This window comes from Ochotona princeps, chromosome 23 (assembly GCF_030435755.1).
Source record: "Ochotona princeps isolate mOchPri1 chromosome 23, mOchPri1.hap1, whole genome shotgun sequence".
In the NCBI taxonomy this organism is placed as follows: Eukaryota; Metazoa; Chordata; class Mammalia; order Lagomorpha; family Ochotonidae; genus Ochotona; species Ochotona princeps.
Window position 1 is genome coordinate 21,358,992 of NC_080854.1, and position 16,542 is coordinate 21,375,533.

The window sequence follows — 16,542 nt, forward strand, 5'->3', positions numbered from 1 at the left end:
AATCAGTTACTCTAGTGACTCTTGACAGCAAATTGCTGGGCCAAAGGAGACTAAGAGGTGGACTATGACAGCCAATCAACCTTGGAAAGATTTCCTCATCTGTAGAGCGATAGCAGCAGCATCTCAGAACTATCAAAAACACATTAACAGAACCCCCAGAAAATGTTCCACAATGGGGAAGCTGGGATGATATCGGGTGGTAGTTCCGCAACCCCCAGGGTAATGCAATGGTTGTGAGGCTGGGCATGCTTTCTCCTCTTGTATCCCCCTCTCCTCCAAATACGAGAAAAAGAAGAAGGAAATGTGTATACAAGGATCTCATCCACTACCCACTGATCCTAGACCCTTACCACTCTGATCAACTATATAAACATCATCTAGATAGTCTAGTGGCTAAAGTCCTTGTCTTGCATAGGCCAGGATCCCATATGGGCACCAGTTCAGGTTCCGACAGCCCCACTTCCCATGCAGCTCCCTGCTTGTGACCTGTCGGGGACAGCAAGGCCTTGGGACCCTGCACCCACATGGGAGACCTGGAGGAGGCTCCTGGCTTTGGATCAGTTCAGCTCCTGCTACTGAGGCCACTTGGGGAGTGAATCAATGGACGGAGGATCTCCCTCTCTAACTTTCCTCCTCTCTGTATATCTGACTTCCCAATAAAAAATAAATCTTCAAAAAAAAACTAAAGAAAAACCAATAAAAATAAATAAACAAAAAGAATCATTGAATATGATCTTGAGAAAACCAGAAAGCTCTTGAGCTCCTGATAAATGTGAATCACAGCTAGGAAAGGTTACAGTTCCCACATGGGCCTCTGAACCTCCTACCGTCACACCAACATTTCTCTACGTAGCTGCACTTTCGGTCTACTCATGGTATCAGCTCCGAGTCAAAGGCCTGACCTTTTCCAACTCTTCCTAGTAACAGCATATTTTCCCATCATCAAAAATCCAGTGTTGCACACTGGGTCTTTGTTTCTTCTGTTCACTCTTTCTAGACATTAACTGACCTTCCCCACCAAAATGTAATCTTCTGCAAGGATCATCTGAAATTCACCTTCTCTGTGAGCACTCTGGTAGAACAACATATAAATTCCACTTCTTCCAGAAAATACTCATCATGTTCTGGATCTAATCTCATCATCTTTATCTCTCTACTTTCCCCTAGCAGAAAATATTCACACACTGTTCACTGACATTTCACCATTCCATCTGTACCTGCATACACTTTAGGTTTTGCTAACATGATTTCTTTATTTATTCACTGTGTTTGATTGATAGATTTATTGTATTAGAAAGACGGTTTTCAGAGAGAGGGATAAACAAGGTGGTATCTTCCATCTGCTGGTTTATTCCCTAAATGCCTACATTTTCTTCTTTTTTTTTTCACTTCTACTATTTTGAGGTTGTATGTTTTCTTTATAAATCTTTGGGCAGTTACTCTGAAAAAACTGTAACTTGCATACTGCACTTAAATTTAGCTGAAGCTAACTGAATACCTAGCCTACTCCCAAACAATATAAAAACCTCAATTTATTGAACTCTTGGAGTGGGCAGTTGATAAAGTGGTATCTCTGCCACTTGGGACACCCACATGAGGAATGGAGGGTTATAGTCCCGACTCTGGCGTTCCACTAGCCCTCCCTGCAGGGCAGCATGTGGAAGCCCAGCATCTGGGTCCCTGACACAAACATGGGCACCTGGAATGAGTTCTTGGCTACTGACTTTGTCCTGGCTCAGCATCTGGGGAATGAAGCAGTAGACTGGCATTCTGTTTCTCTGCTTTAAAACTATTTAAAAAGAGGAGGGGGAAATGAAGTCTGATTCCACTGATAGAATCTTCCACTTCATCGTAGATGATAATTAGATTTGTTTGTTTTTAAATCTCCCTGAATGTATTTAATATTCTTATTTACATTCAATGAATATATAGGTATAACAGAATATTTTATCCATTTCTATTTATCATATCACTTCCTTCTCTCCATTGACTATTTCTGGTTCTAAAGTTCTTTCAACAAGGGCTGTCAAAAGCTAATTCAGATTGTTTTTCACTTATTTTTAATTTGTTCTCTCCTATGAGAATGATATAGTAGGAAACTAACCACTATACAGTTTTAAAGATATTCCTCCAAGGAACTCTTAAATTACCACTAAGACTTACTTCTTCATCATCATCTCCTTCATCATCACCATCATCATCATCGTCATCTTCATCACAAAGAGGTGGAGGCAAAGGACCCAGAATATCTTGGTCCATTAGATGATCTGGTTCCCCTACCACTTTAGGAGGCAAGGGAGGGCCAATTAACTCATCATCAGAAGAATCCGAACTGTCTTCACTTTCACTACTGCTTGTATCCCTGAAAATACAGAAATAAACTCTTACCTCTGCTGCAACAAAAGACACACCCTGGAGAAAATACTGATTTCTCAGGAAAATCTGCCTTTCCTTTTCACAACAAATGGGTTTCTAGTATTGTCAAGAATTATTGTGTATTTCAAAGGCTAAAACATTCCAAAGTTTAGAGGTCAGCGCTACGGCACAGCCAGTGAAGCCGCGACCTATGGCAAAGGCATCCCATGCAAGTTGGAAATCCAGCCACTCTGCCTCTGATCCAGCTCCCTGCTGACGGCTTGGGAAAAGCAGCAGAAAATAACATGAGTGTTTGGAACTCTACAGCCATATAGGAGCAGTGAGGGCAGCACCTGGCTCCTGACTTCAAATTGGCCCAGCTCTGGCCACTGTGGCCATTTTGGTCATTTATTGGATCCAGCACTATGGCTCAACAGCTTAATCCTCCACCTGCAAGCACTGACATCCCATATGGGCACCAGTTCATGTCCAATATGCTCTACTTCCCATCCAGCTCCCTGCTTCTTGCCTGCAAAGGTAGCAGAGGATGATCCAAGTCCTTGGAACCCTGCACCAGGAAGCAGGCTCCTGGCTCCTGGCTTTGGATCAGCTCAGCTCTGGCCACTGTGGCCATTTGAGGAACGAGCCAGTAATATTTCCCTCAGTCTCTCCTCTCTATAAATCTGCCTTTCCAATAAAAATAAATAAACCCTTTAAAATTTTTATTTACTTATTCGAAAGATCAATTGAGAGAGAAGGAAAGACAAAGAGAAAGGGAGAGAAGAGAGTGAGAAAGATCTGCCACCCACTGGCTTACTCAGCTGGCTGCATCAGCTAGCGCTGGGCCAGGCTAAATCCAGGAGCCAGGAGTTTTATTCTACTCTGCCATTTTTGGCTGCAAAGAACCAAAACAAATGATAGTGAAGCATTTGTTTAAAGATATTTTCATTCTGATTGGATATTTTATTTAGATTTGTTTTATTTACTTTTTACAGATTTTTTAAATTTATTTTAAAACAGTTACTAAGAGACAGAGAGGTCTTCCATTTACTAGTTAATTTTCCAAATGGTTACACTGCCCAGGGCTGCACCAGGCTATAGCCAGGAGCCATCAGCTTCTCCCAGGTCTCCTATATACTACAAGCACTTGAGCCATCTTCCACTGCCCTCCCAGGTGCATTAGCCGGGAGCTAGGTAAGAAGCAGAGCAGCCAGCCCTCTCTCTTCTGCAGCCCTTCCCCACTTCTCTCTCTCTCTCGTCTCTCGTCACCTCCACCCGTTCCTGCCCCACTGAAATAAAACTTCCTACAGTAATTAAAAAAAAAAAAAAGGAAAGCAGCCAGGTCTTGAGTCAGCACCTATATGGGTTGCTGGCTGTGTAGTTGATTTAATCTATTATGCTACAATACCAGCCCCTCATTTTCTTTTCTAAAACCAATTTCCATGAAGAATCTTACCCAAAAAGCTTTGTAAAAACTTGGGGGAAATGGAAAAGACAGAAATGTCTAAATAAGCATGAGAAAATGTGCAAAGCTGGGCAAATCTCTTATTTTATATGGTTATATCCTACCAGAAACAAATATCGACTTAAACATTATCTAGAATATTTTTTGAAACTCAATCCATTAAATCACAAGTTATTTTCATGTCCTAGGAATACACACTGCTTAAAATAGGAATAAAACCACACAACCTTTTAATATCAAGAATTTTGACTCGGGCCTGGCACCGTGGCCTAGTGGCCAGCTAAAGTCCTTGCCTTGAATGCACTGGGATTCCATATGGGCACCGGTTGTAATCCCGGTACCTCCACTTCCCATCCAGCTCCCTGCTTGTGGCTTCGGAAAGCAGTCGAGGACAGCCCAGAGCCTTGGGACCCTGCACCTGCGTGGGAGACCCAGAAAGAAGTTCCTGGCTCCTGGCTTCGGATCAGTGTAGCACCGGCCGTTGCGGCCACTTGGGGAATGAATCATCGGACGGAAGATCTTTTCTCTGCCTCTCGTCCTCGGTGTATATCTGACTTTGCAATAAAAATAAATAAATCTTTTAAAAAATAAAGAAAGAATTTTGACTGCATAGTGCTGGGAATATCTAGAATATTATACTGCAACAAAAACTTTTAAAGAAAATCTGGTGGGGCCAGCATCATGTCATAGTTGGTGAAGTCTTCATTTATGGTGCCGATAACCCATATGGGTGTTGGTTTGAGCCTCATGTACTCCACTTCAGACCCAGCTGCCTCAAAATGTGCCTGGGAAAGCAGAGGAGGGTAGCCTAAGTCCTTGGGCCCTTCACCCACATGGGAGATACAGAAGAGGCTCCAAATTCCTGGCTTTGGAACAGGCCACCTCAGGCTGTTGCAGCCATCTGGGAGTGAACCAGCAGATTCAAGACGTCTCTGTCTCTACACTCTCTGTAAGCCTGCCTTTCAAAAATAAACAAACAAATCTTTCTGGAAAAAAAAAAAAAAAAAAAAAAAAAGTACCTGGAAGATGCTTTGGAGCAATCTCTAACTGCATTTGAACTTGAAGATGTTGGTTCAATATCTTCATTTTGTCTTCTTAACTCTTTCTCTCTGTTCATTTCTTCCTCTTTTTCTCTTGCTTCTGAAAATATAAAAGAAAAATTTCCAACACTTAGAATTCAGAACTTGTTAGTATTAGAAATGCTCAAAATTAACCATCAGAAAGATATTAACATACAGTGCCACCAGTAACAGCAAAAAACTACCAACCAGTAGCCAAGCCGTTGTGAAAGAATATTGCAGTTTCACAAAAGGTTAAACACAAAATGACCACCTGATCCAGCAATCCAGCAAGGTTTCAAAGACATCTTTGCACACTCATGTTTAAAACAGCACTACTACAATGGCTAAAACGTGCAAGACACCAAAATGTCCATCTATAGACAAACGAGTATGGGAAGGGTGATATAGTCATATGATGTAACACCAATACCACCCTGAAGAGGAAGAAATCCTGCTGTATGCTGTAACTTGGCCCGACTTAAATGACACAGTTATCACTAGCAGTAACTGAGAATGCTCAGAGACAAAGCAGAGTAACAGTAATGAGAGTTGTCTTAAATGAGTATAGAGTTTAGTTGTTGTTTTGTTTTGTTTTTGTTTTTACCAGATAAACAGTTACAGAGATGGACAACACTGATGGCTGCACAACACTGTAAGAGTTAAGATGCTAAAATGTAGAGTCAGCACGGTGTTATCGTAAATAAAGCCAGTACATAGGATGCCAGTACATAGGATGCCAGTATCCTATATAGTTTGCATTCCAGTTATTCCACCTCCAATCCAGTTCCCTGCTAATGTATCTGGGAAGGCATAGGAAGATGGCCCAAGTACTTGAATCAGGCTCCTGCTTTGTCCTGGCCCAGCCCTGGCTGCTGCAGCCATTTGGAAAGGGAATGCTAGGATGCAGGATCAATCTAACTCTATCTCTGTCTCGTTTTCTCTGCCTGTAACTATAATAGAAAATAAAGAGGAGTCAGCTCCCTGGCAAACAGGCTAAGACTCCATCTGTGGCACTGGCATCCCAGTTCAAGGGCACCAGTTCAAGTTCCAGCTGCTCCACATCTATTCCAGCTCCCTGCTTATGGCCTAAGAAAATAGCAGAATAAGGCACAAATCCTTGGGCCTCTGCTCCTATGTGAGAGACCTGCAAGAAGCTCCTGGCTCTTGACTTTGGATTACCCCAGCTCTGGCTGTGGTGGTCATTTGGGGAATGAACCAGCACATGGAAGATCTCTCCCTTTGTTTCTCCTCTCTGTAACTCTGCCTTTCAAAGAAAAATGAAGTAAATTTTTAGATGTATATAATATAAAGGTTAAGTATTAAGACATACTAAGCAAAATCAGCAAGAGTGAATAATATGTGAATTATGATGGGGTCTGAATGGCTGCATGACAAGCTAATCCCTTTGCCAACACAGCCATCTGCAATGCTGGACCAATCCAGCTCACTGCTGATGGCCTGGGAAAATAGCAGAGGATGGCTCAAGGCCTTGGGCCCCTGAACCCAAAAGCAGCTCCTAAGAGATCCAGAATAATTTCCTACATTCTGGGTCCGGAATGGTTCAACTATGGCCATTGCAGCCATTTAGGGAGTAAATCAATGGATGGAAGATTTGTCTCTACCTCTCGCTGTAATTCTGACTAAAAGTAAAATAAGTAAATCTTCAATGTTTATATAAACTATGAAGGGACAATGTAAAGTCAGGTCATATGTAAAAATGAAACATTCAAAGATAAGATTTTAAGTAATTCATTTTTAATTTTTAATGCTTTCAAACCTAATCCAGTACTCAATTCATAATTCCTGAATTTTCTACACTGGCTTTTTAGTCAGAGATCATAGGGTTGTTAACTTTGGAAAAACAACTATAATTTCCAACTTTTTAATAAATTTTTTCCACTGATAATATCAAACCACTGAGAAGAGGTCATAAGGAGTGAAATTTTAGGAATAGCTTCTCAGTTGCCACAGTCCTCAATATCCAGAAATAATCTATAACATTTTCTTCCTCCATTAAAATATGAAACACAATACACTGAAAATTAAGTAGTCCCAGAAGACATTTACCAATTGGAATGGGTCTTCCTGTTGCTAAGAAGCTAAGGATGAGCTGTGAGAAAGTGGGACATGTCCTTAACATCAAACACACAGACAGACCCTTTAGGAAGAGGTAAGTAAGGCATCAATCTGGAGCTCTAGTTTCTATTGGTCAGTCTATGCTCCCCAAAGGGCTGCAGTGGGTCAGAGTCAGGATGCAGTGTCCAGATTTAAGACAGCCTGCGCAGCTCCAACCTCACCGGGCTTTTTCAGTGGATCCTCTACATCCTCTCAAGGGAGAGTGGAGGGCATTGAACCTGAGGGATCAGCTTCTCCCTCAGGCGTCAGGGCCATTTCTGTTCTTAATCAGGAAGGAATACTGAAGCAGATGTTATTAGCAGACTACTTCACTGGTGTTCTCTTCATATTTCTTGCTAGGAAAATGACAATTTCCAGAGGCAGCACTGTGGTGGAGCAGAATAAGCTGCCACCACCCATGACACCAGCCTCCCACACTGGAACATCAGCTCATGAACCAGATGTTCTGCTTCTGATCGAGTTCCCTGATAATGCACTTGGGAAATCATCACAAGATGGCCCAAGTACTTGAATCGCTGCCACCCACATGGGAGAGCTAGATGGTGTTCTGGGCTCCAGGTTTTGGCCTGAATCGACCCTCACCATTGTGGCCATTTGAAGAATGAAACAACAGATGAAGATCTCTCTCTTCTCTATCACTCTGCCTTCCAAAACAAATCTTGAACAAAATCCTTATTGCTAAGGCAAAACAGTCCCCCTTCTGGCTATGGTCATCTGCACATAATTAAATCTTTTGCTAACCTGGGAACAGCTTAGGACAAGTCAATACCCTGCACCAGGCACAGCAAAAGAATGGGAAACACAAGTTCACATCCTTCACTTCAGGACCCAGGGAAGAACTGCATTCTACAATTGTCTTCTGAGAAACATTTTCTTATTGGAACTACTTTTAATTTTGCAATTTTTATAACTTTAACCGAAGTAACCAAACGTATCTTATCCAAAAAATAAGAGCAAATACTATGGACATGTGGCCGTGTATATAGGACTAGTCTAAGCACTCCTTGAAGCTGGTGTTGTGTGTTGCAACACAGCAAGTAAAGCTGCCATCTGCAAGCCAACATCCCACATAGGAGCCAATTCCAACCCAGCTCCCCGGTGATGGCTTGAGACTAGCAGTGGGAAACAGCCCAAGTGCTCGTGCCCCTGCTATACATATGTGGGAGACCTGTAAGTTCCTGGGTCTGGCCAAGCCCTGGTGGCTATCTAAGGAGTAAAGCAGTGGATGAAAATCAATCACTCTCTCTCTCACTCTCATTTTCACATAAATAACAGAATGACAGAGAGAAGTACTTCTTTAATTTTCAAAGCTATGTTAGTAGATACTATTATCCCTCTGTACCACTGTTCTCAGGAATTCAAGACATAAAGATAACTTGTGCAATTAACAGTGGTATTTAGTTAGCACAGCAGCAGACTGAGGTCTGTATTCACAACTGGATCCTTACTTTATGGGATCTGACCTACTAGGCTATAAACTTACCACCAAGCCTGCCCCCCCGAACGCTTGTAAAGTGCAGGCTGTAACTGCGTGCTTATATCTCAGACTGCGCTGAAACTATGATTTCCCATCTGGTTTTCCTTACAAGCAGTAAATACTACAAAGTATCTGCCTCATGCTAGTGAAGCACCTAACTCTTAATTTAATATTTTAATGCTACCAAAGATTCAATATTTTCTATTCACAGATGTTGCCATTATTAACTAATGCTCCATGAAAGAAAAAAAGGAAGACATTTTAGAAAAAAGAAATTTATTTTTTCTCATTGCAGATTATGAATACAAATTCAATGGACTAAAATCTCTGAGATATTACTCATTATTACCCAATGTGGACGAAGGAACACTATAAAAATTTATCTTTCCTTAAGAAAAGCAAATTAACTCATGCCCTAACAGCTTTTGTTCTTCCAATAAACTTATTTTATGATATTAACCTATTATACTTGCAGATTGATACATTTTAGACAATCCATATTTGCAAAAGCATTTTATTTGTATGTAAATTTGTCCAAGTTAGCAATACTATCAAAACGGCCACATCCCATGAGGACTAATCATCACACAAAGAAACTACAGCAATCATTTAACCAGGACAAAAATGAAAAACAAAATTAAGCAGAGAGTTAAAGTTACCAGATATGAAAAAATAATTTTTTTCTAATGGTATTCTTTTCACCCGTAGGAAACAAATACTACTAAACTGTTTCATTTATTTTAATTTCTAACAATTCACTGGCCCACCAATTTTACATAACTTTAGACCTGCTTAATGACAAAATAGTATAAAGCAAAATATTAGGTGGGAACTTATCTGTATTAGTCATATTTCTTCATTAAATACTTCAGTTTGGCACCCAGCATAGTAACCTAGAGGCTAAAGTCCTCGCCTTGAACATGCCCGGATCCCATGTGGGAGCCAGTTCGAATCCTAGCACCTCCACTTCCCATCCAGCTCTCTGCTTGTGGTGTGGGAAAGTAGTCAAGGATGGCCCAAAGCCTTGGGACCCTGCACCTGCGTGGGAGACCCAGAAGAAGCTCCTGGCTCTGGCTTCAGATTGGATCAGCTCCTGCTGTTGCGGCCACTTGGGGAGTGAACATCAGGTGGACAGAGGATCTTCCTCACTGTCTCTCCTCTCTGTATACCTGACTTTCCAGTAAAAATTAAATAAATCTTTTTTAAAAAATTTAAGTTTCTAATTACTACATAGTAAGCTGTTAGACATATAAGAATGAAAAACAATTTTCTATCCTCAAGAAATGAACATTAAATTAATAATAATTCTTAAACTGTTATTGAAGCACAGGCAAAAACAATTGCACCCAAACAAAAGCGGAATTACTAAAAATATGTGAGCCATGCCTGGCTGAATGAGGAAGAATTAGAAAGAAAATGCTTCAGGTGAAAAAAAGGAGTTTCTAATTTTTGTGTATTTACTTTCATCTTATAAAGCCAGAGTGACAGATAAAGACAAGCACTCAAAAATTCACTCCCACAATGCCTTCAACAACCAGGGCTGAACCGGTCAATGGCAGCAGCCTGGAGCTCAGCCCAGACTCCCCACTGGCAGCAGGGGGCCACACTGTGCCACCATCCACTGCCTCCTACAGTGTGCATTACCTGCAACTTGAACCCAGTCACTCCAAAAGGGGACGTGGGAATTCCAAGTGGTGATTTAACTGCCACCCCATAAAGCTTTGTGCTAATGAACACCCTGGAAGGAACCTACTGAGATGAAGATTCAAGTGCTGAGGTTCCTGCCGTCCATGCAGCACATGCACTCTGTGAGTTCGGGATTCATGGCCGCAGCCTGGCCTACGACCAGCTGTGTGCAGAGAGAACTAGTAGACGGAACTTCTGTCTTTGTCTTTGTGCTTCAAACAATAATGAAACATTCTTTTAAAAAATTCTAAACTCATCAAATTTAACCAGAAAGATTTTTCAGAATAATTAAAGCATTTTGTCCATCTTACAAATCCTACCTTGCATCATTTATTTTCCAACTATGTAACAGGGAAAGTTCATAATCCCTCCAAAGCACAAAATCTTCCCACCCACTTATCTCCTCACAACAATGCTAAAAGAGGGTCTACATCTTTAACATGTCACAGATATTCTTCACGCTTCGATGAGACATTAAAGATCATACTGTATACTTTACTAAGATCTTATAATACTTGACCATTTTTATTAGAATATTAGCAATCAAAACAGTTCATACACAAACTAGTTATGCTCCTGGCTCCTGGCTTCGGATCGGCACAGCACTGGCCGTTGCGGCCACTTGGGGAGTGAACCATCATACGGAAGAACTTCTCTCTGTCTCTCCTCCTCTCTGCATATCTGCCTTTCCAATAAAAATAAATAAATCTTTAAAAAAAACAGAAAAAGAAATTTGGGCAACTGCAAAACGGGACTGTTCACCAGAAAGATTAAGTTATTTGGTGATTGAAACTTTGATCTCCTCCCATCAGCCTCTGGGAATAGGGGCAGCAAGAGATTCAGCTCTACCTGCTGTATATGATGGATCTCAGAACTGCTGACCATGTGGAACAGGGGCACTGCACCCAGAGTGGACACTCCATACAACCCCAATCTCACACCGGCTACGCAGGATGGGTCTCAGCATTGCTGACCATGTGGAAGAGTGGCACTGTACCCAGAGAAGACACCACCAATCTCACACCTTGCCGAATTAATTATTTCACCCTTGGGTGTTCACCTGTATGCTCTGTAATACCATTTATTCTAAACCAGTAAGCATAAGCCTCACTAGCAAATTACTCAATCTAGGAGGAACACGGGAACCCAAATTTATGGCCAAGCAATCAGAACAAGTCTTCATGCAGTATCTGTGATTAGCATCTAGAGGCAGTTTTATAGGAATTTTTAGGTAAATGAGGACTGAACACACACCTGCTGTCCACTGTAGAACCACCTGATGGATGAGGAGAAAATGTGAGCACATCTAGTGTGTCAGGAGTGGAGGGAAAACTCCAACATACCATGTGTGAGGAATGAAACAATGAGTGAAGAATGTGAGAGTAGACCAAAGTGTGACTTTTCCTATTTCTTACAGGTATTACAGTTAACTTTTTAAGAATTCTCATCCTTCTAAGAAACACACTACCGGGCACATGTTGTTCTATGGGGGCTGAGCCACAGTTTATGATGCCACCTGATATCCCGCAACAGAGGGTCAGTTTGAGTCCCGGGTACATCACTTCAAAACCAGCTTCTTGCTAATGTGTCTAGGAGCACAGCACATGACATCCCAAGTACTTGGGGTCCTGTCACCTGTGCATTGAGACTGGCTCCTGGCTTCAGCCCAGCACAACTGGAGTTATACTCACCTGTGCAGGAAAGCAGCAGATAGGCCTCAGTCTTGCCTTCATTCTGTCACCGTGTTTCAAATAAGCAACTTTTTTTTAAGAAACACACCAAGTTATTTATGTACAAAATGGTATGTCTAGAATTTGCTTCAAAATTATCTGATACTGGGAAAGCACAAGTAAATAAACACTTGCTGTTAATTGTTACAGTAGGATGCAAGTCAGAGCAACACAGTATGGTTCGTTACTGTACTTAGGTTTTTAAAATTTCAAACAATTACACAGAGATGTTTTTGGGGGGAGGGGGTTGTTTGTTTTTAAAAAGTGTACATAGACAGCTGTTTTTTCATCTCTTACAAATATTTATCAGGAGCAGCACGGTTGCCTAGCAGCTAAAGTCCTTACCTTCCATGTGCCGAGATCCCATATGGGATCCTGGCCACCCCGCTTCCCATCCAGCTCCCTGCTTGTGGCCGGGGAAAGCAGTGGACAGCCCAAAGCCTTGGGACCCTGCACCCGTGTGGGAGACCTGGGAGAAGCTCCTGGCTCCTGGCTTCGAATCAGCTCAGCTCCTGCTGTTGCGGCCACTTGGGGAATAAATCAACGGACAGAAAATCTTCCTGTCTCTCTTCCACTCTGTATATCTGACTTTCCAATAAAAAAATTAAATTAAAAATTCTTCCTATGCCCAGCACAGTAGCTTAGCACTAAGTCCTTGCCTTGCATGTATCAAGATCCAATATGGTCATGTCCCGACTGCTCCACTTCCCTTCCAGCTCCGCTTGTGGTCTGGGAAAGCAGTCAAGGATGGCCCAAAGTCTTGGGACCCTGCACCCACATGGGAGACCAGGAAGAATCTCCTGGCTGCAGACTGGCTCAGTTCCAGCTGCTGTAGCCACTTGAGGAGTGAACCAGTGCACGGAAGATCTCTGTCTCTCCTCTCTGTATAGCTGAGTTTCCAATGAAAATAAATAAATTATACATATGAGAAAATAACTAAGTTATTTATATATATATACACATATATATATAAAATCCCCCACCCCGAGGCCAGCACCAAGGCACAGCATATAAAGCCACCATCTGCAACGTCAACATTTCATACGGGGCCAGTCCCAGCTATTCCATTTCCAGGCCAGCTCCCTGCTAATACACCTAGGAAAGCAGAGTAAGATGGCCCAAGTATGTGAGCCCCTGCACCCAAGTGGAAGACCCAGAAAAACTTCCTGGCTCCTAGCTGTGGAGGGGCCCAACTCTGGTTGTTGAGGCCCCCGGGGAAGGAATCAACAGAGAAGATTTTCAAATACATTGATAAATCTTTAAGAAAAAATAAAAGTTTTAATGAAAAAATATTCTTAAAAAGATAAGAATAATTTCATGTCAAAGGCACTGCCTAAACAGTACATATTATTGCTATACAATTTACAATTTTTAAAATAAAAAATAGCACCATAATAATTTAAATAAAAGTTTTCCCAAGAGTGCTGTCAGTGTAATTTCCAGCCCCTTCTACTCTATCAAGTTACACCTATTCTTTTTCTAATGCAAGAATGACCCATGCTGTGGTATAGAGGGCTAGGCTTCCACCTGTGGTGTCAAAATTCCATGTGGGGTACCAGTTCAAGTCCCAGCTACCCCACTTCTGATCCAGTTTGCTGCTTATGGCCAGGAAAGGGTCACAGAATGGTCAAATCCTTGGACCCTTGACTCCACATGGGAGACCTGAAAGAATATGGTTTTGAACTGGCTCAGTCCCAGCCATCGCAGTTATTTGAAAAGTGAACCAGCAGGTGGAATCTCTCATTCTCTGTCTCTCCACTCTGTAACTCTGCCTCTCAAATAAAAATAAAATAAATCTGGCACCAGCGTGGTGGTGGTGCAGCATGCCAATACTCTGCCTGTGGCACTGGCATCCCTTGTTCTGGTTGCTCCACTTCCCATCCAGTTCCTTACTGGCCTGGCAGAACAGCAGCGAATGATCCAAGTCCTTGGGACTCTGCACCAACGTGAAACACCCAGAAGAAGCTCCTGACTTCTGCCTTCAGATCAGCTTAGCTCCAGCCATTATGTCTATGTGGGAAGTGAATCAGTGGATGGAAGATTTCGCTCATTCTGTTTCTCCTGCTCTCCATAAATCTGCCTTTCAGACAAAAATAAATAAGTCAATAAGTCTTTAATAAAAATAATAAATATTTTAAAAAGAAAGCTCTGGGACCTGATGCTATAGCCTAGTGGCTAAAGTCCTTGCATTGTGTGCACCAGAATTCCAAGTGGGTGCCGGTTCATGTCCCAGCTGCTTTAAAAAAAAAAAAAAGAAAAAAAGTTCTGAATCAGATTCACAGAAAGCAATCTCTGCGGATGCCCCTGGGATAGCACCTAGACCTGTCAACACTCTGCTACACAAGCCATCTGGAACGCAAGCTTGCATTATAGGGCTGACACAACTCATTAAAGCAAGGATTCAAGAGCAGCAGTCACAGTCAGTGTGTGTCCCAATTTCTATACTGTCTGGGTCATATTCAGTGGTGTACACAGCTCTGAGAGCCACCGCTGGCCCAGCCTTCCAAATACTGGTTCCGCTGTAAGCAGGAAAGAAAAAATGAAACGAGAGTCAGATCAAGGTGAGGAGAGGTAATAACTGCTGTTCTGATTCCAATCAACTGAGAATTCTTGTTAGTTTACAGAACACACCCTAAACAACTTCAGCACTCAGACGCTGAGTACTCTGATCCTATTTAGTTGCCACTTCTAATATTTTTTTTTTAAATGTCTTCAAGTTCTGCTTCCAAAGGAACCAGCACATACGGTCTTTCAAAAATACTGAAACGTTTTTTAACTTTTTTAAATTGTCACCTTACTGACATAAAGTACGTACAATATTAAAACCAATTATAAGACAAGTGGAACATCTTACCCAGTGTTTTCCGACTTCTTTCCACAGCTGTTCTTCGAGTTTGCTCAAACATTGCTTCCAAGTCAAATGTGCGAGCTTTTTTACCTAAAACAGGAGGAAGCGGCAAACTGATTATCTTGCAATAACCTGGCCAAATTTCACATACTCAATATTTACAGCTTTTGAGCAATAACCACTTTATCTAATTTGCAGTTAAGTTGCAATGTTATCATAAGATCAAAAAATGGGCTGGTGTCATTGTATATGATACAAAGTGTCACCAATATCCCACACGAACATCAGTTCAAGTCCTGGAAGCTCCACTTCTGATCCAGCTCCCTGCTGGTGGACTGGGAATGTAATGGACGGGGGTCAGAGGGCCCCTGTACTTATGTGGGAAACCCAGAGGAAGCTCCCAATTCCTGGCTTCAAACCACTCCAGTCCAATTGTTGCAGCCATTTGGGGAGAGAATCAGAAGATGGAAAATTTCTCTCTCCTTCTCTCTAAAACTACTTTTCCAACAAAAAAAATAAACCTTTAAAAAAAAGTTCAAAGAACCAAGATCACAAAGAATAGTTAATGAAATCTCATCACTAAGTACGATAAACCAGCCCAACTTCCCCACCTCTTCTAATTTACTGAAATTCATAGCCCTCCAAAAAAACCTGCTGGGCCCAGCGCCATAGCCTAGTGGTTAAAGTCCTTGCCTTCCATGCACCAGGATCCCATATCGGAGCTGGTTCGTGTCCTGGCTGTTCCATTTCCCTTCCAGCTCCCTGCTTGTGGCCTGAGAAAGTAGTCGAGGACAGCCCAAAGCCTTGGGACCCTGCACCCACATGGGAGACCCAGAAGCCCCTGGTTCCTGGCTTTGGATCAGCTCAGCTCCGGCCACTTGGGGAATGAATCAGCGGAGGATCTTTCTGTCTCTCCTTCTCTCTGTAAATCTTTCTAATAAAAGCAAATAAATCTTAAGGAAAAAAAAAACACTGGTGTGAGGGCAAGAATGAAGAACATCCATACCTTAATCCTCGGAACCTGTGAAGCTTCACAGAGCGTGAGAAGGACTTGGGATACCGCAATAGGCTTAAAGATGAAAGGACGAACTTCAAGAGCCATACTTTAAGGAGCTACACACAGTCTGAGCCACAGGAAGGAAAGAGACCACAGTCCTGCTGCAGACTAAGGAGCCTGCCATGACTCTCCACTGCCCCTCCTGCCTCCAACTAACCCCTTCACGTCAGCCCTGACGCCCAGAGCAGACCAATCAACAGAGCTCATCTGAATCTGAGGCAATGAATCTGTGGTGTTTTCAGTTGCTAAATTTGCGTTTACTATAGCAGCCACAAAACAAAACGATACTAAAACCTTCACAACATTATCTTAATCATAATGAACCAAACACTATATAATGAACCAAACCATGCGTCAGGGGCCCATGGACTCTGACCCCGTCCATTACCTTCCCAGTCCACCAGCAGGGAAATAAATGTATGAATTAAAGCAACAGAACTGGGCCTGAGAATAGGTTCTGGCGCAGTGCTTAGGACATCACCTGCAACACCTGCATCCCTTTAGAGGCTCAGGCGCCAGCTCCTCCGTTCCTGTTCTTTTATGTAGACTCTTTGTTTATTTGAAAGTCAAAGTTACAGAGAGGGAGAGTTACCTTCCATCTGCTGGCACACTCCCCGAAGGGTCACAAATGGTCAGCACTATGCCAGGCAGAATCCAGGAACATTTTACTTGGAATGCTTTTGACAAGCCTGGCTCAGTGGCCTAGTGGCTAAAGTCCTCACGTAGA

At 42.3% G+C, this 16,542-nt stretch overlaps 1 protein-coding gene across 1 annotated transcript in view; it reads right to left on the reverse strand.

Annotated features, from left to right (window-relative positions):
• WDR70 (WD repeat domain 70) overlaps positions 1 to 16,542 on the reverse strand; it is a 226,324-nt gene that overhangs the window by 203,114 nt on the left and 6,668 nt on the right. The window contains exons 4-6 of the mRNA XM_058680126.1: positions 14,765 to 14,848; positions 4,840 to 4,960; positions 2,164 to 2,362 (exon numbers count right to left, since the gene is read on the reverse strand). Coding sequence (XP_058536109.1) covers positions 2,164 to 2,362; positions 4,840 to 4,960; positions 14,765 to 14,848 — 404 coding nt within the window. The remainder of the gene's footprint in view (positions 1 to 2,163; positions 2,363 to 4,839; positions 4,961 to 14,764; positions 14,849 to 16,542) is intronic.